We start from the raw sequence: 24,374 nt of genomic DNA, 5'->3' as shown, positions 1-24,374 counted from the left end.
GGCAAACTACAAAATGGGAGAAGGTATTTGCAAATGACGTATCTGATAAAGGGTTAGTATCCAAAATATATAAGGAATGTACACAAATCAACACAAATAATCCAATTAAAAATATGAAGATATAAACAGCTACTTCTCCAAAGAAGACCTCTAGATGGCCAACAGAAACATGAAAAAATGCTCATTATCTCTTATCATCAGGGAAATGCAAATCAAACCTCAATGAGGTATCTCTTCACACCTCTCAGAATGACTAAAATCTACAACACAAGAAACAACAGGTATTGGTGAGGATGTGGAGAAAGAGGAACTCTCATGCACTATTGGGAATACAAATTGGTGCAGCCACTCTGGAAAATACTATGGAGGTTCCTTAAAAAGTTAAAAATAGAACTACCCTACCATCCAGCAATTTCACTACTGGGTATATAGCCAAATAATACACAGACACTCATTCAAAGGGATACATGCACCCCTATGTTTATGGCAGCATTATTTATAATAGCCAAGAAATGGAAGTGACCCAAGTGTCCATCAATTGATGAATGGATAAAAAAGTCATGCTATGTATATATACAATGGAATATTACTCAGCCATAAAAAAGAATGAAATCATGCAATTTGCAATGACACGGATGGAGCTAAAGTGTATAATGCTAAGTGAAATAAGTCAGAGAAAGACAAATACTATATAATTTCACTCATGTGGAATTTAAGAAACAAAAAAAAAATGAATAAAGGCAAAGAGAAAGAGAGAGACAAACTAAGAAACAGACTCTTAACTATGGAAAACAAACTGATGGTTACCAGAGGAAAGGAAGTGGAGATATGGGTAAATAGGTGATTGGGACCAAGAAAGGCACTTGTCACGATGAGCACTGGGTGATTAAAATAAAAACTAAAAAAAAAAATAAATAAAAAATAAAAAAAATTCCATGTGCCAATATCAACTAAACTTATACCACTGTAATTTAAAATTAACCACCTGATTATCACTTAAAAGCTCCTACCAAAGAGAATTTTAACGGTCTTGTTTTCATTTTTTCAGAGTTTATCCATATCTCTTATGTAATTTAAAACCCTTTTGGGTAATGTTGAAAAGAAAATATTATTAATTTCTGTGTGCAAAACAATAAGTTCCATCACCTCTAGCTGTTATCTTCTTAGTCAAAATCTACAAAAAAAAAAAAATTTCATAGAAAGAGATCAAGGGCAAGAAAGAGCTAAAAAAGCAAAGAGTCCTCATTAATAAGAATAAAAATAAAAAACAATCTAATAAAGTTTGATGATCCCTGTAAGAAAGCAGAAGATGGTTGGATCAGGAAAAAGCACAGGACTAGCAGGTGAGATAATCTCCTGCTTCACTACGCCCAACACTAAAGTGTGAATGTGGTTGGATTTTTCCCCTTGTTAGGGCAGTCAGTTTCATCTAGGCAACCGGCATTGTTCTCTTTGGGGTTTGGAGGAAGTACTGTGGATTTAAAATGGATAGTAAAATCTTCAATTACATTACCATCCACTTTCTTCAATTCTGTCTATAAAATATAAAGTGCATGAACATCAACTGAACTTTTCAGTTGCTTTAGTAATCCACAAAATTTCTCAGGATGAAGAAGCAAGTTTTCCAGAGAACCCGGGGGGTCTTGGCTGGGGGTGAGGTAAGAAGCACCCCTCTCATGTTCTCGCCTTGGTGGGACTGTGGCTGCTCCCCTGAATATCCATTCTGCACCATGTTCACCTCTACATTCTATATATTCCAGAGGGGGATTAATCAGACCAACATCATCTATTATACTTTGTGTGTAATTTAATTTCGTTGATGACTTTAGTCGGCTAATATTGATTTTGCAGTCATCCAGAATTTTTGCACTGAAAATATAAACAAAGGTTATATTAGGAGATCCAGACTGTATTCCACACTTTCACAACTCTTAAGAACCATAAGTTCATCTCAGGAGGTAGGTATCTAACACCTGAGAGGAACAGAGATTAACAGCCTTAACATTATACAAACTACACAAGGAGATGACTTATAAATCCAAAGTATAGTTATTATTAATAGAAATTAATACTTTATTATGGTATGACTTATGCTTCTTCCCTTTCTCTTAATCCAGTGTATCAAGCTGTACAGTTAAAAAGCCCTGTCCTAGGAACATGGAGACTAGTTTTTCATACCTGATACCATCACTGTCATTAACTAGTTTTGGAAATTTGTGCAGTAATTTATTTTTAAGGAGATTAAATTTCCTCAATATTTGCTTAGGCTTATCTAGGGTCAATATACATAGAAGAATACAAGCACATCTGTCTTTGTGCCACAGAACCAGTGGCATTAATATTAAATCAAGAAATTGCCACTTGCCCATTGAGAAATAGGAAAAACAAACAGGAAAAAATTGCAAGACCTTGACTTAGATTCAATTATGATTCTCAAGTGAGTTAGAAACAAATATAAATAATATAAAAATATTAATGAGATATGTTACAGTCTTTTTGCCATACTAAATCTTTGAAACCAGGTGCGTATTTTACACTTAGAGCACAACTGAATTTGGAGTGGCCATATTTTAAATGCTCAACAGGACATAGGGCTAGTGCTACCAAAGTGGGTGGCACAGGCCTAAAGTTACAAAATTTCTGGGTGAGTCTTGGTGTGTGTACATTTTAAAGACAATTCTTTAATTAGATAGCTGTTAAATACCTAAAAGGTCTTGACCCAGGAAAAAAAATTTACTAACTGAATTGCAAAAGGAAAAGGAAAGGGAAAGGGAGAGAGAGAAAAAAAGTGAAAATTACCATACGTTTCAAAGATAAAGAAATTATAACAATACCTTAAGTTTTATACTACTTTATACAATTACTGCTTTAAATTTGTGTAAAATTGCCAATGTTATGTTCATTATAGATATTGCTCCCTTTTAAATACGAAGATCTATAATTAAACTTTTAAACTTTAAATATAACTACAAATCAAGATTTCAGCAGTTCTAACATCTCCACTGAGTCCCAGCTAAGTGACTAGAAAAGCCACAAGACAAGTAAAGTCAGTGTGGATGCAGTTGAGATCTCTGGGCCACGTTGTTATTCACAGGTCTGTTTTGTGGAATTGTATAGGAAAGATTCAATAAACCACCCAAGACATAACACAATGCATTTCAATGAGTGTTTGACAGTTTCAAGTATATAAATATGCTGACAGTCACCACAACAATCGTGCCAAAGCACTCATTATCATGTACCTCCAGACATGGTCCGGGTATAGATGGGAAGATCTTTGGCTGCTCGCCTAAGAACCTCCTGATGGGCTTCTCCTCTTGGCTCTCTCTCCAACAATTCTTTTTCTGCATAAGAGAGATGGAACTGTGGAAAAAAACTGAATTTCAGCAGAGTTCTCAAGAAATAGCACACTGGTCTACTACACCCACAAAAAGGTATATATAAAATATCAATAGTATGTATCATATAGATTCAGAGTGGTAATAGAGTTTGAATCTGGGCAAGTCTGTTAATCTGGTAGAGCATTAGTTGATGCATCTAGAAAAAGAGAATAATTACTAATATCTGCTTCCTTTGATGATCGTGAAACTCAAGAGGAACAGAGTATGTAAAGTTGTTTTATAAACTGTAGAGTTCAGGGCACCTGAGTGGCTCAGTCAGTTAAGCATCTGCCTTCAGCTCAGGTCATGATCCTGGGGTCCTGGGATAGAGCCCCAAATCAGGCCCCCTTGCTCAGCAGGGAGACTATTTCTCCCTCTGCCTCTGCCTCTCCCCTGGCTTGTACTCTCTCTCACTCACTCTCTCAAAGAAAAAAAAAAAAAAAAAAAACCAACTGCAGACTTCTACCCCAATATTAGTTATATTAATAAATGAAATGGTAAAATAAATTTGGCTTGATGGACACATTTTTCAACTGAATATTATTAGGATTAATAATATTCAGAAATGAATCCATCAAGTATGTTTTCTCATCTAAGTGAGTTTTAATTTAGGGATAATCATATGAATTCTCTAGCACTCAAAAGAATTAATCATGTATTTTACTTCTTAACCTGTCAATTTGGCCTACTCAATTAAAAATACATATTTGACAAAAATCAAATTGGTTTGAGCTGCACATATACACACAAAAATGTCACAAAAAACAGTTTTAAAAGTCTGTATAAAAAAGTATAAATCTGTTCCAGGAGATATGTACAAGGATATTCACAGCATCAAAGTTAAAAATGTAAAAAATTAAACACAACCCAAATGTCCATCAAAAGGATAATGGATAAATTGGAGTATGACATATCCACATAATTGAACCCTATATTACACTGCACAATTAATGAACTACATTACATATATATATGCATATATATAGTAAATTGTGCATTGTATATGCTTTTTTGTATGTATATTCCATAATTGTTTAAGTTTTAAGAAAGTGATCTAATTATGTCAATGAAGGAAAGAAATACAATTTATTGAAAATGCAGTCATCATATTTGAGCCTACATCTTTCTCTTTGGAGAAATATAAATTAAAAATCTTTGTTTAGAGGTTGACAATTCTATTGAGGTTATTTTAAAAAGAAAAACAAATTTCCAGCTTTCAAATGTAGATCATTTCTAAGCTACCATGCTATTACCATATGCAGAACACTTAGTTACATATGCTGTAAAATTTCAGACTTATTAAGGTAAAGAAAATAAGATATTTTGCGTAAGTAGAAATTTACATCATACAAATTATTCTAAATTAGTATAACAAATTTACTGGCATTAAACTAGTAGATAAAAAAAATAAACTAGTAGATAGGTTATAGTTAGGTCTTTAAGAGTTTCTAAGATAATTGAAAAAAGAATTCACATTAAACATTCCTTCTGTTATAAATCCACAGCATTTCTTTTCCTATTAATTTCATATTGTTCCAAAATTACACTTCAACCAGTCCTTTCTCAAATGAATACAAATAACAAATAAATAAAGGTCACATATATGAAGGCATAGTGCATTCTTCCTGTCAGCTGCTTTTCACTTGCTTGCTACCCTAAATCTCAGTTTAAAAAAAAAAAATATTTATACAAGTATTCTGATTGGTTGAATATATATGTGAAGATGGTGAGTGACTGTGAGTAGTGCTGAATTTCCAGCCTAGAAAAGAAAGATCTTGCAGCCTGATCCCAGAGGCTGTGGCAAAGGAACAGCAGACTAGATATCTTGGAATCGAAGGAAAATTTGGGAACCACATTTCAAATAGGTAAACAACTATCTCCCAATTGGATAACAGATTCCTACAAGTTATTTCATTGTTTTTGAAGATACTCTTAAAAAAAAGAACTTGATAGGAGGTGGGTGCACTGAGAATGTTGTCACTCTTTAGATCTTATTATCTAAATTAAAGAGCTGGCAAAGAAAAATTCACATTTTTTAGTGATCCATCATATGCAATTGTATTGGTTTATCAGGGGATTTGTCAGATATTCTGGCTTATTTAACAATTCTAGGTTAGGGGAATCCCTGGGTGGCTCAGCGGTTTGGCGCCTGTCTTCGGCCCAAGGCGTGATCCCCCGGGATTGAGTCCCACATTGGACTCCCTGCATGGAGCCTGCTTCACCCTCTGCCTGTGTCTCTGCCTCTCTCTCTCTGTGTCTCTCATGAATGAAAAAATAAAATCTTTAAAAAAAAAAATTCTAGGTTAGGCATCATGCACCTTACTGCTTTAACATTTAAAATGTGCATTCATTGTTTTGAAAGAAAAAAAAAAAACAGTGACATAAAGGTAAATGGTCCTTATAGAACTGCATATCTTGTTTGGAAATATTTAATTGGTATAAAGGGTATAATATCAAATGATGTCATAATGCTGTAAAAGTCAAGAAAAAGACATGGTCATTGTAAAAGTGTCTATGATACATTTGTGAAAGTGTCTTCGCACATGCTGATTCCTCTCCCTAGAAGGTTAGTCCTCACTCTATAGATGGCTCCTTCTCATTTTGCAGATTTCAGCTTAAATGCCATCTTCTCAAAGAACTTCCATGATTCCCTTACTAGGGTAGGTACCCTGAAAATTCTGTCCCTTCCTCCTGTCACACCCTCCCTTAGGTCCATATATTCCTTCTTTGCATTATGCACCACAATTTTAAATCATTTTGTTTGTTCATTAGTCCTTGTCTAACTTTCCCACAAATACGTAACCCTACAAGGGCAGGAATCAAGTCCTAGCACAGAGTCCACACTCTCTTACAATTATGAAATGGATAAAGTGTCAGTAGTCCTATGTCAGATCAATGAGTATCAAGGAAAAATTTATTTTGTATCTCAGTCCCCAACATTCCATTCTCAGATTCCCACCATTTAGGCAGATATATTTCCCCTCCTTATTTCTAAAATTAGTTTAAACTATAGTATTGAAAATCAGTTTAATAAAGACTTAATATAGTCAAAAGAATTAAAACCAACATGTTACCACATTTTCTTATGGAGTTTGGGATCCTTTTTACCTTAAAGGAAAGTTCTAGTGAGTGAACTGAAAGACTGCTGAGATGTTTAATGCTTTTATTAATAAATAAACAATATACTTCATCATGTCCAGAAAACCAAATACAGGTTGGTAGAATTATTACTCATATAATAAGGATGTTCAAATATCTAATATTAACGTGGAATACACCACATAGAGTCCTGTCCCCCAGAACACTTTAATGTGCCAAGGCTTGTCATGGATTTGAAGAAATAACATTTGTAGATATCTGAAAGAATGGAAGACCTCCTAGGGTGGAAAAGATAATATCTTTGACCTACCACCAACTTGTAAGTTATGGCAGTCCTCTGGCCAGTTAATGGATGTTGTTTTGTCTTGTTTAAATAGCTTTATCAACTTTAAAATTAAAACACTTTAGATTTATAGAAAATTTGAGAAAATATTACATGCTTCCCATATATCTTCTCGCCAAACTGCCCACATTATTAACATCATCTATTAGTACATTATGGTAAATTTACTACAATTAATAAAATCAATACTGATGCATTATTACTAACTAAAGTCTATAGCTTATTCAGATTTCCTTTGTTTTCACTGAATATCTTTTTCTGCTCTAGGATTCCATCCAGTACACCACAGTACCTTGTCCTATCTTAAGTTTAAGTACTTTGTCCTATCTTAAGTTCCTCTTGGCTGTGACAATTTCTTAGATTTTCCTTGTTTTTGTTGACCTTGACAGTTTTTCTGGATGCTGCTTTATTAAAATCTGTCTGATTTTTTTTATGATTAGGTTTGAGATTAGTTGTTAGAGGGATGAAGACTGCAGAGGTAAAAGTGTCCTTCTCATCACATAATATCAAGGAGATATACTACCAACATCGCCTATCCGTGCTTGCATTAAACTAAATCACCTGGTTGAGGGAGCGTTTGTCAGGTTTCTCTACACTAAAGTTCCTCATTATTTTCCCTTTTCCATCCTCTGTACTCTTTGAAAGAAATTTACCACCTGCAGCCTATATTTAAAGAGTGGGGATTTATTCTTGCCTCTTCTAAGAGCAAAATATCTACATAAATTACTTGAAATTCTCCAATAAAAAAGATTTTTCTCCCCATTTATTCATTTCCTTATATTAGTAGATTGATAGATATTTATTGTATACTTTTGGCTATAATCCAATACTATTTTACCTATTTTGTTGCTCAGATTGTTCTAGTTTCAGTCATTGGGAATTTTCAACTGGCTTCTGTGTCCCTTTGAAATACCACCATCAACCTACAAATGCCCCCAACGTAGGATGGCCTCACAATTTTTTTTTTTTTGACTTTACAATGGTGTGAAAGTGATATCCATTCAACAGAAACCATACTTCAGCTTTTGAATTTGTATCTTCTCCTAGGCTAGTGATATTCAATATGATCTTCTCTGATGATGTAGGGCTGTGGCAGCAATCCACAGCTCCTGCCAGTCAGGTGATCACAAGAGTAAACAACTCATACACTTAAAACCATTTTGTCCCCATACAACCATTATTCTTCACTTTCAGTACACTATTCAATAAATTCAACAATTTATTATAAAATAGGTTTTGTGTTAATGATTTTGCCTAGATGTAGGCTAATATAAGTGTTCTGAGTATGTTTGAGGTTGGCTGGGCTAAGCTATCACACTTAATGGGTTAGATGTATTAAATGCATTTTTAACTTACTATATTTTCAATTTACAATGGGTTTACCAGGACATAACCCCATAAGTCGAGAAAGTGCTCTATTTTACTTTATCTTATTTACTTTTAAGCCCTACCTTACTTTTTATCACCATAAGATGATGGCTATTATAGATGGCTCTTATTTTGATTTTTACTTTTTATTGAGGTATAACATACAATATTGTATTAGTTTCAGGTGTATGACATATTGATTAAACAATTCCATACATCACTCTGTGCTCACCATGTTAAGTATTGTCACCATACAACGTTATTACAATACTATTGACTATATTCCCTGTGCCATATTTTTCATCTTTGTGGCTTATTTATTTTATAACTGGAAGTTTCTACCTCTTACTCCCTTTTCCCTATTTCACCCATTTCTCCCCCACCCACACTCTGGCTCATCCTGAGTATTTCCTGCCCTAGTTCTAGAATCAGTCATTTCTCCAAGGATTCCTCCTTCCTTTTACTAGAGAATGGAATTAGAAACCAAGATTGGAAGTCAAATAGAGTTTTCAGGTTAAAGAAGAGTATAATTTTACAAGGATATACAAATTAAGAAAAAACCTGAAATCTAATAACAAATAGGACACTCACGGAATTGTATGCTTTACTAAATAAAATCTTTATAAATAAATAAATAGGCAACCAATGGCTTTTCTTTCTCTCTTTTTTTAAGATTTTATTTATTTATTCATGAGAGACACACAGAGAGAGGCAGAGATATGGGCAGAAGGAAAAGCAGGCTCCCTGCAGGAAGCCTGATGCGGGACTCGATCCTGGGACTCTGGGATCATGACCTGAGCTAAAGGCAGATGCTCAACCACTGAACTACCCAGGTACTCCACAACGAATGGCTTTCTTAATGACATGTAATGCCAAAGGTCTGATTAAACTGTTAGCACTCTAACTTGCTACCATTCTCTTTTCAAATGATTTTGCAAGTGATTTAAATTTCCCTGGTCTGGTCATTCAACTTTTGAGAATATTAAGGAAATAATCCAAAATATAAAGTGTGCACAAAACATGTACACACATATTAACAAAATCATTTATAATACAAACAATTGGGATCAGCCTAAAATTCCAACTTAGGTTTTTACATATTTCAGTGAGAATATTATGCCATTATTAAAAATGACAATAAACCAATGATGGACTATTATGTGGGGAAAAACTAAAAGATGTGCATGTTGGATACAACCAGGAAAAATAACTCAAAAGAAATTCAGCATGTAAACTGTCTATATTAGCCTGGGGTGATTTTTTTTTTCCTTTCTCTTTTTGTCTAGTCACCATTCTCAAAATATAATTTAGTATGGTTATCTTACTTTTAGGGGAGAAAATCTTTTTTAAAAAATTAATTAATTTATTTATTTATGATAGTCACAGAGAGAGAGAGAGAGAGAGAGAGAGAGAGAGGCAGAGACACAGGCAGAGGGAGAAGCAGGCTCCATGCACCGGGAGCCCGATGTGGGATTCGATCCCGGGTCTCCAGGATCGCTCCCTGGGCCAAAGGCAGGCGCTAAACCCCAGGGATCCCTTATGGGAGAAAATCTTATAAATTGAAAAACTATTAGCAATTTAACAATCCTGTTATATAAAAGGTATATTTAGTTCCAGATTACTTATAATTCTCTCAATAGCAACAAGAAAATATTAACATTATTTTCTTATACTATATCTTCTCTGCTATTTTAGTCCCATTTTCAAAGATTTTTAGCAGTTGAGAGCACTCTATTGTCAATTTAAGTCAAGGACTCCACAGTTTATAAGTGGGAGGGTCTCTGGCTTCTGATCAATTAAAAGATTAGGGTGGTATCTTGCATTTTACTAACTCAGGATTCTTAGCCAGAGAGTTGGAGTTCTTTCTTTCATAATAATGGCCTCCAAATTCTCCTGATAATGGACCCATCACTAAAAAATACTCTGGGGCCAATATGCATATTTATTTATATATGTAGTATTAGCTAATATACATATGAAATTTTCATATTACATATGAAACATTATATATAAAACATTATATTTATATATTTTATACTTATGTTTATATATATTACATATATATTTCTGTAAATTTCTATACCTTATACATGTAACTTAAGTTAAAAAAAAAAGAAACACTAAAAAATAATATATAAATGGAAATGCTGTTTTTTTTTTTTTTTCTCTCCATGCTCCAACTGATGTCCTGGATGCACCTGCCCATTAAAGCATTGGAGAGAGAGTAGTGTCCACTCTCTGTATTAAGCCATGGATACTGGCAAGAATGTAGGCTTGATGGTCAAAACAACTTCATTTTGAATGTTAGCTGTACCACACTCTAGCTCTAGATGCTCTGGGATAATTAGCCAACATTCAGAGCCTATGCTCCATTTGTAAAATGGTAATAAATAGTATCTAGCTCAGGGTGCCTGAGTGGCTCAGTTGGTTAAAGCATTTGCCTTCAGCTCAAGTCCTGATTCTTAAGTTCCAGGATCGAGCCCCAAGTCAGGCTCCCTACTCTGTGGGGAGCCTGCTTCTGCCTCTCCCTCTGCTGCTTCTCCTCCCACTCATGCTCTCTCTCTCACTCACTCACTCTTAAATAAATAAATAAAATCCTTTTAAAAAATAGTATCTGTCTCACACAGTTGTAGGAATCAAATAAAGTATATGGATTTTGTTTTTGTTTTTTTGTAGAAAAATCATAAACAAAGCCTGGTACAGCTGTAAATCACTCTCCTCAGTCTCGACTGCTCCCTCAATACTGTGTCATTTCTTCCATTTCTTCCACTTTCCCACTCTCTCTAACCACTATTTCAAACCTCTCCTCTCCCCAACCTCAGTCAACTTCCCTCTCTCCCATTCTTAGCCAGTGATCTCACACATAATTTTAGGGGGGAAATCAGAAGTTACTTCAACTTCTGCCAAAGTCATAAACACAAACCTGCATGTGTACATGTAACTTCTACTCTACATCCAATCATTTAGCAAATACTTATTGAGCACCTTTTACGGGTCAGATACTGCTCTAGGTACTGGTTTACGGGTCAGTGAACAAAACAGATAAAGTTCATGCCATTGCAGAGCTTACATTCTAGGAATGACATTAAAAAGTGACTATTAATGAGTCATAGAATGATATGCCATGGAGAAAAATATAGCAAGGTTAAGGTTTATAGGGGATTCTGGAGATAGGGTTTAACCACTTTATACAGAGTGGTCACGGAAAACCTCAAAGATAGGGTCTTATTTGAGCAGAGATACAGAGATAAGAAGTAAGTAAGGGACCTGGCCACACAGTTATCTATGGGAAGAATGTTCCAGGTCAAGGAAAACACCAGGTTTGTAGATCCCTGAAGTAGAAACACGCATATTGACATATGAGCAAGGAGAGAGGAATGTGACTAAGGCAGTGCTGAAGAGGGTCAGAGAGGTGGTGTGGGGCCAGACCCTGAGCAGCCTTTTAAGCTACAGCAGAGAATTATGTTTTTACTCTGAGGAGCTTGGATATCAAAGAAAAGTTCTAAGCAAAAGAATGGTATGATCTGTCTTGTGTTTTGAAAGGATCCCTGGATACTATATTGAAAATACACAGGATCGGGAAACTGGTTGAGAGGGCTGTCAGATAGCAAATGGAAGAATTAAAGTTGATTTTAGACTTCCAGCTTTGGGATGAAGGATGAAGTTTCGCAGGACTTTGGGAAGGGAATATGGGCAAGACTGTAAATAGTGAAACCCTATGGGAGATTGCAATGACTCAGACAAAAGAGATGATTGAGACCCTGAATTAGGGTAATGGTATGAAAAACAAAGAATGGAAGAAAATAGAGGGGAGGGGTTGGAATCAAAAAAGGAAAATTAGAGAGTAAAAACAGCAGGATTTGGAGGTTGGGGGAAGGGGCAAGGAAGCAAGAGAATTCTGGGCAAGGCTGCCAAGCTTCTAGAAGGCTGGAATGTCCAGAAAGATGAGCTGGATGGCAGCAGCATTAACCAGTATAAGAAACAGATGAGTCACAGTTTGGGGAAGGGGAAGGAGTGACTTCAGCCATTGATGTGCTGTATTTGAGGTGTGAGTAGACTAAGGAGCTATGTTTGGCAGGGAGACATATAAATTTGCAATGGGAGAGGTGAGAGCCAGAAATAGATTTGGCAAGTGTTAATACAGAGGTCATAGGTGAAGCACCAGATAGGATAAGATCACCTAGGACAGGCGTCTGCATTCTTCTTCATACCTACAGATAAGACCAAGATGGGGGTAAGAGAGATAATAGGAAAGAAGCAAATCCAGCAGGAGGGATGAAAAAAAATTAGGAAAAAAAATTAGTAGAGAGTAGAAGGAAAAAAAAAAGGCCACATGTAAAACATTTTAGGCCAAGCATACCACTAATTCTGTGCAAATATCTGTGGTTTTCTTTTTAATATCCTTTCCTAGGTCATATAGCAAATTTATCAGCCTTTCTGACCACAGCTGCATTTTAAACAGATTACTTCAGGGAACAATTTGCAGTGGTGCTTCGATCTGTCTTTTCTTTTTTGAACTTGGCCAACTAAGACTCTACCATTATTACTGGAACAAAGTTTATTTCAATTCAACAAACATGCACTGGACTAAGTGCCAACAATACAGCAATGAGTAAAACACAGTTCTTTGCTCCAAGAACTTTTAACCAGGATGAAAGACTCAGCAACAAATACTTAGAATGATCTTTTCAAAGTGTAAATTTGACCGTATCACTCTACCTAAAACTTTCTGTAGCTGGGACTGCTAATCCCCCCACCCCCTACAAATATCCACAGCTTTCTTCTTCTAACATGGTTAATATGGTTAACATGGCCACTGAGAATAAAGACTACATTCCCAACCTTCTGCACAAAAATATATGGTCATATAACTAAGTTCTAAAGTAAGTGGAAATGTCATCAGTAACTTCCAGAAGGTATCCTTAAAGGGAAGGACATTTACTTCTACTCCTCTATCCTACTTTCTCTGACCAGCTGTCTGGAAGGTAGATGTAATGGCTGGAAATGGAGCATTCATCTTAGGCCAAGAAGTGATGTTGGAAATGGGGGCTACACATATCAGAGCAAGAAGCTGTGAACTAGCTACAGACTTTGAATGTAAGATAAGATTAGTTACATTGTTATTTTGTTGTTGTTTCTGGTGGTTGACAGCCAACTAATCTGTTAGTATGATAACTGATAATTATAATACAGCAATATCTACCTTCAGCTCTATTTACCCATCCACCACCGTGATGTTTGAGTCTACAGTAGAAATGGAACACACAACAGATTTAATATTGGATATACAATACTCAACTTGTGCAAAAATATTTGCCAAATGAAAATTCAAGTATTTACAAACAGACACATTAATATAAACAAATCACTACACTTAATAAGTTTGCAACATTAACAAAAAGACATAAAATTCATTCTTTAGACATCAATATTATTGACTTCCAACTTTAAGATAACTTCGTTAATATTTTAACTTACTTCTTTTGAAGGATTCATTGGTAATGTAAAGATAGTTTTCCAATATGACCAGACAAACATTGCAAAAAGTAGATGATAAGCAATCAGGCACACAACTAAAATGAGAAGAACATAATTACCATTATAATATGCAAATGCAAACTAAAACCATCCATGATATTTACAAAAGATCTACTTGTTCTCAGCCAAATTCTTTAATAATTTAATTATTTCATATCCCATGATTAGAAAACTCTCATCTGTAGACAAGCCCATCTATTGGCCAAATGGCTACAGGGACCTTTCCTAAATTATAAAAGTAAGGCAGCTATGCCTGCGACTTTAAATCATAAACACAGAATTAAAGCATTGGAGGCTTTAAGAACTTTACTTCACTGACAAATAATAGCAAACGCAGTTCCTATTTGAGAAGCAGTTTGCTAATTTTGCTTAGCTGTGGTCAAATCTGTGGCCCTGATTATGCTAATGACAACATATTTAAATAGAGACCATCTGGACAAAAAGAGATTTCCTCCAACAAGAGTTCAAGTGTCTTGTTTATCGCAGGGGACAACTGTTAAGAAGAGCATAGTTTTTTTTTTTCAGGCAATGTGTATAAACACACCTTGTATGGCATTTTAGTCTTGAAATACTGTACTATGCAAAGTAAAATATTAATTTTGTATACAGTAACAAGGATCAATTCTGAAAATACATTAATATACAAATTAATTCTGTAAGACAGCTGAATAACATTTGTAATTTAAAATGCAGCCTATTTGGTATTTTAAAACTGTGGCACTTTTTAAAAGAATGACGACACTCTTCATTTATCTTTTTAAAGAATGACGATACTCACAGAATCATTTAAAAATTCAATTATTCATTAAGGCACTTAAATGAGTGTGAAATGACTAGATCTAATGACATTTTCTACAAACAATACGGGTGACTCAGGTGTGAGGCAATACTCTAAGTTGACACAGGAGTTGTTTGATATTCCTACATCTCCAAGCCACAGGAATCTTTGGCACAGTGGCTACCATTTCAAGGGAGAGGTCTCTGCCAAGCATCTGAGAGAATTCAGTCTGGGGAGTGAGAGAAGTTTTTAACCCCACCTTGACTCTGCATTCTCAAAGTATGATTTATTAATCCCAACCAAATCTCAATGAATGCTATTTTTTAAAATTCTTTTTAAAATTTTATATCAAAAACAATAATAAACCATAGCTTACCTTGTTCTCCAACATTTTCCATGGACACTAGAGAAATAAACAGAAAAAAGAGAGAGTAAAGATTAGGACACTTCTGGCAAACACAGGGCCTGAAAGAGACATAGGGCACTCAAGTAGGTTAATAACCTGGCTCCCCTTCAAACCAACATTCTCCAAATATTTGCTCAACTTTATTTCGGGGAGAGGTGAGAGTGAGTGGAAGAAGGAAGCCATGGTTGCATTCAGTCAGGGCTCTGTTGGCATTTCAGCCCTGAACACCACACAGAGAACAAAACCGGTCAGGCCTGCCCCTTCTGGGTCTTAATCCTAGATCGATGGTTTCTCAGTCTTCCCAGGGTTCAGATAAAAACAGTGTTCTCCAGGTCATCACATCTCCGGAGACATTTATTGCTCTTTATACATTGGCAATTGCCTAGTTAACTCCCCGGAAAGCATAAAATGTTGTGTCCATGGCATACACTCTTGTCAAGTTTCTCAAGTATAAACGCTGGTGCCCAATGACTAATAGCTCCCTACTGCACAATGAGAGATGCAGGAAGCATGCCTGAGAAACTGCCACTCCTTGGAGGCTGCTGTAAACACCCCAAGGTAGATGAGGACCCTCCATCAGGAACCACATAGCTGAAACACGCTGGGACAGGAAGCTGTATTTATAACAACCCAGGCAGTTTTCCTACCTTCTATACTGTCTGCTTGTTCTGTTTTCCATATGGTCTTCCTCCATTGTGACTAGAGTCTTTTTTGGAAGTTTTGGCCTATCTCAAAGTTGGAAGTAGTAGTGAGCAAAGGTTTGGTACTTCCTGGAATATGATTCCATTGCTATTGATAAGAAGCAGTTCAGTAAACCACTGGTAACTTAAGTCTAGTTCAACTTTTAGTCATAAGTACATCCGAAATCCAAAACTTCAAATACTAAAATACGCCCTCATAGTAGGAAAAAAAAGTATTTCCCCCTTAAATTAGCAAAGAACAGTTATGTAATTGTTGCTAGAACAATTTGATTTTAGGCACTTTCATTGCAAATGTGTATTGCTGTGATCTTTCTTAGTCAGAATTTTCCTTGCCTTCAAATTCAAACTCTTTTTTTGGAGGAATTATTTACACCACATAGACACAGTAACTTTTCTTTATAAATCCACAACACTATTCCAAATTCAGTTCAACACAGATACATCTTAGCCCCATATATTCAGTCTGATGATGATGAATGCCAAGAATAAAGATTTGATTCTAAAGAATGAATTGTAAGGAGAACACTATAGCTATGCTCTATTTTTTAATCTTTAACTCATTTACTGAAAGACATTCACTAACTACGCTAGGCTTAGTCTTGAGGATAAAATGGCAAATAGGATTCCATCCCCGTGCTCAAAAAGCTTAAAGTTCATGATCACTCAAATTCAAAATTAAAACTAACAAAAGACAAGGACATGTGGTCATTAAGGCATTGTCAATTAAGAAATCAGAGCAGCTCAGATTCAGAAGATTAAAACAAATATAGTAGTAGCAGCACAAATACGCTTTAATATCTCCAGTCCTCACAAAGTGTCTGTGTGTCTCATGTGTCTTTGATCTCCTGTCTAGCTGCTACCCATTTTTCTGGCCTTTTCACAGGAAAAAATGATTTTAACAATCATTCAAATGTACTGTCTCTACCCCTGCCAAATTCCTATTACCATCTCAACCAACTCCAGCTGGCCTTGCACCCCAGACTCCACTGCTCATCACTCCCCTTTAAGTCACCAAAGCTCTCCCTGGCAGTGGATTCTCCAGACTCAAGTTACTCTAACACAATTAATGATGCTTTTGTCAAAGTAGTTCGTCCAATTGACAATGAATTCTCCGACTGAATTGGCCTGCAGGAACACCCTGAAGTAGAATCTTTTGTCCCTTTAGCTACTTTCCAAGAAGCTGCAGCTCATTTTTCAGGTATTACAGATCAAAATTTGGGCGGTAGGAGGTACATGACAAATCATTCCCGGGAATGCTAGTGACACTGCTGCCAGACCATTTTAATGACAGACTTAAGAAAATACATTATTCAGATCAATATTTCCAGTTGAATTCCAATTGTATTTTTTTCCTAGCAAATGTTTTTAATTAATGTTCCTTATAACAGATTTACTTATATTTTTAAGTCTTTATCAAACTGTTCCTTTCTCATTCTCATCTGTCATTGTGATTGTATTGACAACTGCAGTCCCTCCCTAACCTCAGCTTAAGCCATTCCCCTTTTAATGCAGGATGCTTCACCACTGGAGGCTACCTTGCTTCTTTTTCTTCTTCTTCTCCTTCTTTTAAGATTTATTTATTTTAGAGGGAGAGAGAGCATGTGGGGGTTGGGGAGGGGCAGAGGAGAACCTTCAAGGAGACTCCCCACTGAGCTCAGAGCCTGACTTGGGGCTCCATCCTATGACCCATAAGATCATGACTTGAGCCAAAACCAAGAGTCTGGATGCTCAAACAACTGAGCCACCCAGGAGGCCCCAGGCTGCCTGCTTCTTGAATATGCTAATATTGTGTCCTCTGCACCTGCATTTAGCTGGATGGTAGGAGACCTGGACTCTAGTCCAATCCTCCAAATATGTGTGACCTTGACCATGACATTCAGCTGTTCTGTACTTTGATTTTATTGTTTAGAAAAAAATCATACTTTGACAGTTCCTCTGGCTCTAAAATTATCCTAAGTTCTACCCTGATGTATTCTGAAAAATTACTTACTTTTAAAAACCAAGGACAAAAGTCACCTCCAAATAAATCTATCCATGGGTTTATAGGAAGAATTTGTCAAGGACAAAGTGGTGGCCTTCCATACAGAAACAAAGAGTAAGGATAAGGCTTCTTATGCAGAACATCCCAACACATGGCTTCCAATTGTGCTCAAGACTAAGAGCCTAATAGTCCTGACCACAAACATCATGCCAGTCTACATTCCTCATTGGATCCTCATCCAATTCCTTAAAAACTCATTTTATAACAAGGAAACCATGGTCTCTTTTAAAATGTAAACTGATAGCATCATCTCACTAAAAACCATCCCATGGCTTTGCACTGAATTCACAGTGAAGTCCAATCTCCTTATTTTCTCTGGGTTGAACGAACATGATCTGGCTCCTACTTACCTCTCCAATATCACTTCTCAACAGTCATACTCTTGCTTACTAAGCTACAAATAGGCTGGCCTTCTGTTTCTAGAACATACTAAACCTCAGTGTCTTCATGCTGTCTGAAAAGCTCTTCCCCAGCTCCATTCTTGGCTAGAGCTTTCTCATGCTTCAAGTTGCAATTTCAGTAACAGTTTTGCACAGAGTTTAGCACAGGTCCAGCTCACCCCTGCAATCATTAGGATATACTGTTTCTTTCTTAACACAGTCCAATCTGCAATTATTTTTATTTGTTTCTTTTCCATGTCCCTCTCTAAGGTTTGAATTCTATCTCTGCCTGGATCCAGGTTTTATCTCAGCCAACTTACTTAGCCCCTCTGAGCCTTATCTCAATATTTATCCCATTGGGTTGTTTTGTGAGTTAAACTAGGTAATGTAGGTAAAAGAACCTAGAATAGAACCTGGCAATAAATATTAGGGGCTCAATAAATGTTAGCTGAATATGGAACATAAATATCACAAAAGAGGGAAGTGTTAGGAGTTCCCCCAAAGTTTGGTGTTAACTGTGTTAAAAAACAATCTGGAGAAAGAGGTACGCAGTGCATTTTCAGCGTGCAGGAATGCTATAATTTTCTAGAGAGTGTCATGTGAAGTCGGGGGGAATAAATTGCTGGAAGACTTTTTGAGTGTGAATAAGAAAAAAACAACAACCCTGCAAGTGAATTGCAATGTGGGCAAACTAATATGAGAAAAACTAAAAAGTGACTTTTAAAGTATATTTTCTTTCCCTACCCATTCCAGAGATTTTATTTATTTATTCATGAAAGACACACAGAGAGGCAGAGGGAGAAACAGGCTCCCTGCAGGGAGTCTGATGTGGGACTGATCCCAGGGTCCCGAGATCACCTAGCTGTCCCCCTGTCCAGGTTCTGATAGAGCCTGACATGCACCAGATTCTCAGTAAGAGGAGCTGCGTCATACGGAGGAAACTAGGACTTGCCAGGTGGCTTGATGCATTCCTCCTGCCTCTAACCCAGAATTTATATCTAACAAACACTCCTGAACTAAAGTATATATTAGAAATTATCAAACAACCACTCAAGATGGTTGAGGAATCGCTGGAGAACTTTCCCTGAAGGATGGCACAACAAAACCTCAAAGACAAAAATGAACCACAGTAAGTCAGGCAGTATAAACCACAGAGAGGAAGTCTCTTACATAAGAATAGATTATGGTCCAAAAGATTATGCAAGGCATTTGTCATCTGGGTGGTTAGGCCTCCATACTGGCCACCAAAAGCTTTTCTAATGCATAACCCACCTGGAACAATATTGCAAAACTGTAAATTAACATGTTATAAAAATTAGCTATTCTGTGAAGGAAAGGCTTTTGAGTTTACAAAATCCATACTCATCGCCTTTCCATAGCAGGCATTCATACATATTTTTAGCAAAGACCCCTGGATTCCTCAGCTTGGGAAAGCACCACAGACTGAGTGGCTTAAACACCACACAGCTATCTTCTCAGTTCTGGAGAAGTCAAGTCCAAGAACAAGGTGTTGCAAGGATTGGTTTCTTCATAGGCCTCTTTCCTTGGCTTGTAGAGGACCGTTTTCTCCCTGTATTTCACATCATTTTATCTCTGTACATGTCTACGTCCAAATTTCCTCTTCGTAGAATACCAGTCAACTTAGATTAGGACCCACCCTCATTAACCTAATTATTTTAACTTAATTATTTCTTTAAAGGCTCTGTCTCCAAATACAGTCATATTCTGAAGTCCTACAGGTTAGGATTTCAAGCTATGGATTTTGGGAAGACACAGTAGAGTCTATAACACTCCCCAAAATAAGACTGAAGCTTGAGCAGGGTGAAGGCTGGTGGGGTTTAGAGGGCATCACAGGCCAGGGAGGGGCAGGAGGCAGACGTCAGGGGGTAAGAGAGAACTAAAGGAAGGAATAGTTAATTGAATGCTTACTATATGCTGATGATTGTGCTAAATTTTTCAAATGTTTCTCTCATATAGATCTTACAGCAATCTGTGAGGAAGGTATTATCACAACTTTAAAAGTTAGGACGACAGTCTTACAGAGGTAAAATAACTATTCTAATGTTATTCAAGTCATAACATATGGAGCTAGGATCTAAATATAAGTCTGTCTGACTCCAAAATTCTTTCAAGGATTCCATGTGGTCTCGCAAGCTCTGAATGCATCCCCCCCTCCCCCCCGCCCCCCCCCCCCCCACCGCCTCCCGGGCTTCTCTGTCCAGGGCAGCCATTCCTTCTTTGTTGCCATCACATAATCCTGGCCTGTTTAATATCGTGCTACCACCTGTTACTTCTGATTTGGGATGCAGGGTTTAAAATGTCCTCTTTGTCACCCCTTCTCCAGTAACCTAGAAATCGATCATTTTACAAACTTTGAATACAAAAAATTAAAATATTTGGTCAGATTGGGGTGCCTTGTTGGCCCAGTCCACTAGGTGTCCGAACTTCTGATTTCAGCTCAGGTCATGATCTGAGGGTCCTGGGATTGAGCCCTACATCAGGCTTCACACTCAGCAGAGTGTCTGCTTGTGATTCTCTCTCTCTCCCTCTCCCTCTGCTCTACCCCCCCTTGCATACTGGCGCTCTCTCTCTAATAAATAAATACATCTTAAAAAAAATATTTGGTCATATTTCAGAACAGTACTTGAAGCTGGAGTTTTGTAAGCTCTCAATTCAGTAATTAGGAAGGGAACAGATAATCAGGTTCCTGGGACAAGAGTGAGATGATGATATAAGAAAGATTAGGAGATGGGAAGGGGGTTTGCTGATCTTACTCCTGAACAGTAGAGGGAACAGTGTACAGGCTCCTAAGGTACATCTCCCACGTGTAGAAACTGGCAATGAAGAGAGATGGACCATTCATCTGTCCTGATATGGTGATCTGTAATTCTTACAGTTATCAAGATCTTCTAAGTTAGAAATATTTTTCTCTCTCAATAACATGTTTTAGCAATGTGACCAAATCATTGCTCCAAATATCTAAGAAGCTCTACTCTATAGAAACAGTGTGAAACCCAACTTGTCCAATTGAAAGCTGAGAATCAGCTTAAATCATTAAGAATGTGTGTGGGTCTTTCAATACATCAGTTTTGAAAGGGAAATTAAAAAGCTTTGTCTCATGATTATGGCTCTGAAAACTCACTGCCACTTTCCCCTTGGCTAAGGCCAAGGCAATTCCTGAATCAGTAACTGTACTAAACAGTGCCATGAAATACGGACATATGACCTCAGGGCTGGTCTTAGTGTCCTCATTTCACAGCTTACTCAATGGAATCCTATAATCCCTCTGTCTCAAATTAAAACAGAAGAGATTCCCAGGGCCAGCAAGTTGTGCGGATTTCAGTGCAGAGGAGTTTACCCATCCCATGAGATAGAACTGTGTGGTCCTCCCTCTTTCACACATGGTCACAATCCACTCAGATACCTACAGTGCCTGGATCTTTTCAAGGCCAACTGCCTACCTTTCTAATTGCAGATGCCCTTCTCTGGGTTGGAGCTGAAGGGCATGACCAACTCCTCTGAGCCATGCAAGTCTGTAGTGGATGCTACACCCCTAGCAACGTTTTACCTGGTTCCCATATGCAGGTTGTCTGCTATGAGGGAGAAGGCCAAACAGGGGTTTTAGATCCTGAAAATATTTCCCTCATTAATCAGAACTAGAGTTTTAGAATTGGAGGGGCCTTAATGATTACACTGCCCAATGTAACTATCACCTTTCTTACACAGGTATGTACATATTTATTTATTGGTAGCAAGCAAAAATGCCACTTGTATTTTGTTTCTTTCAGCATTTAAAGATGTACATGGTAAAATAGAAACAATTTTTGTAGTATATTTTTTAGTGTCATTGTATCAATCTCATTATTTGATATACTCAGAATAACCACAGAAGATAATACTACGAGTGCTTTCTTCTTATTCCCAAACACTGGCTGTCTGATTATGTAGAAAAATTAATGCTTCTCATCTGCTTTTCCAAAGAAACAACTTTGAAAAACCTCCCCAGGTTAGCGCTACATGCCGAGTACTATATGACCAGGGTACATATTGCAAAACACATATAATACAAAAATTAGGCCAATATTTCTAGGTTTGTGTAAATTATTTGGCACTTATGTAGTACCCCAGAGGAAGGAACTGTATAAAGCTGTAATTCCAACCTTTTTGCCTCTGATGTTCATCAGAAGAGAATTTACAATAGCACCCCTGAAGGGATAAGTCAAAAGATTTAAAACAACATTAGCATAGCAATAATTACTGCAGTATCGCATTGGGTCACAATATCTATTAACACATGCAAGGGTGTCAAACTGGGTATCATCCTTCTATACGGAGACCCTGGGAAGTACTATCTTCTTTCGTAACTTTACTGTCACATACTCATGCAGGAAACTCACACACACAATCTTCCTTTGATCTCAGCTTGAATTAGTGTTCTCCTTCTAATGTGCAACCAGTCATACCGTTGTACTACACTGCTTTTACCTACAGCACTGGCAGTCTGCCTGACAGTAACTGCAAGAATGTATATTCCATTGCAGCAGATTTGGTATAATTTGATATAATCATAAGCCGGAAGCCTCCACACAGAGAAGAAGCGTGTTATTGCTGCCGCTGTATGATAAAGTATATGACAACAGTGCAGTATTATACAAATACCACCTAATTATATGGTAGATGGATTCATTAACGTTAAGTGGAAAGTTCTAATATTTGTGTTCAGAATTGAGTAAGAGACATCAATATTTGGACTGAGTCTCTTCCTCTGTTCATTGTGTGAACTGCATTTCGTTTTACTGCCTGGATCTCTCCCCAGTTGTACGTACTGATTTTTGCTTCTGTTTGTAAATCATTTTCACTTACCCCAGCCCTGCAGACAACACAAATGCCTTGCTATTCATTGGTGAATTGCGTAGTCCCTATACTGTGGATAAGGAGCTAGTTCAGGATTAATACCACAGGTTACTGATGCATCCACAGAAACACATGTGTTTCCCCCACTTTTCCCCACCGGCTCCTGTTTTCCAAGTGTGTGTACCATTGACACTCGTGAACGTGTTGCTCTTTAAAATGATGCAATTTGGGCAGCCCAGGTGGCTCAGTGGTTTAGCGCCGCCTTAGGCCCAGGGCGTGATCCTGGAGAGCAGGGATCAAGTCCCACATCGGGCTCCCTGCATGGAGCCTGCTTCTCCCTCTGCCTGTGTCTCTGCCTCTGTGTCTCTCACAAATAAATAAAATCTTTAAAAATAATAAAAAATAAAATCGTAAGAAAAAAAAGATGCAATTACTGCCACTTAGCAGTAGGGTTCTGGTTACTTAAGAACTATCGCTGAGTTTTAGACTATGTACAATAGGCCAGCAGCTCTCAGCATTTCTGTGTTCGGCATACCTGATGGCCTGTGTTTCATGAGGGACATGCTCCCCAGTAATAAAGGCCGCCTCATGGGCAAAATGGGATTATTCACAATTCCCTGACCACCCACTTTCCTGCTGCACCATAAAAGGACAAGGCAGTTAAAAACTGTTACAGTGACATTGGGATGGACCTGACAGATGCCTCTGGAGACCTTCAAATTTGGATGTTTACAAGGGCATACACAGACTTCTCTGGAATCACACTTTCATCAAAGATCAACTGTTGCAGGAAAACTGTCTGGTGATCCCTAAAAAAATTAAGCCTAGAATTACCATATAATCCAACATCACATTTCTGGGTACATACCCATAAGAATTGATCTCAGGGACTTGAACAGATGTTTATCTGCACAACCATGTTCAAAGCAGCATTATTCAGAATAGCTGAAAGGGGGAGACAACGTAAATGCTCATCAACAAATGAAAGATAAACAAAATGTGGTGTATACATACAATGAGATATTACGGATCCTTAAAGGGGAATGAAATTCTGACACAGGCTACACCATGGATGAACCTTGAAAACATGCTTAGGTGAAATAGACACAAGTGGACAAATATATAATTCCACTTCTATGAATTACCTAGAACTGTCAAATTCACAGAGACAGACAGTAGAATAGGGTTGCCAGGGGCTCAGGAGGGGAGAAGGGGTTTTATTGCTTCATGGGTACAGAGCTTCAGTTGGGGAAGATGAAAAAGTGCTAAGATGGATGGTGCTGATAGCTGTACAGCAATGTGAATGCACTTAATGTCAATGAACTGCACGCTTAAAAATGTACACAGAAAATGGCAGATGGCTAGGGGCATCTAGCTGGCTCAGTAGGAGCATTTGACTCCTGATCTTGGGGTCATGAGTTCGAGCCCCACATTGGATGTAGAATTACTTTAATAAATAAAACTTTTTAAAAAATGGCAGGTGGCC

At 37.2% G+C, this 24,374-nt stretch overlaps 1 protein-coding gene across 4 annotated transcripts in view; it reads right to left on the bottom strand.

The window, feature by feature from the left end:
• ZDHHC2 (zDHHC palmitoyltransferase 2) overlaps positions 1-24,374 on the bottom strand; it is a 64,738-nt gene that overhangs the window by 29,317 nt on the left and 11,047 nt on the right. For 2 of the 4 annotated variants that reach the window (XM_072763626.1, XM_072763625.1), the window contains exons 2-4: positions 14,883-14,909; positions 13,669-13,763; positions 3,243-3,363 (exon numbers count right to left, since the gene is read on the bottom strand). In XM_072763626.1, the coding sequence (XP_072619727.1) occupies positions 3,243-3,363; positions 13,669-13,763; positions 14,883-14,909 (243 nt within the window). Of the gene's footprint in view, positions 1-3,242; positions 3,364-13,668; positions 13,764-14,882; positions 14,910-23,756; positions 23,840-24,374 lie in introns of those variants that run through there. The other 2 variants (XM_072763624.1, XM_025984528.2) reach the window with 2 other exon arrangements.

This window comes from Vulpes vulpes, chromosome 7 (assembly GCF_048418805.1).
Source record: "Vulpes vulpes isolate BD-2025 chromosome 7, VulVul3, whole genome shotgun sequence".
Classification (NCBI taxonomy): Eukaryota; Metazoa; Chordata; class Mammalia; order Carnivora; family Canidae; genus Vulpes; species Vulpes vulpes.
This window is presented reverse-complemented; position numbering and strand designations above follow the sequence as displayed.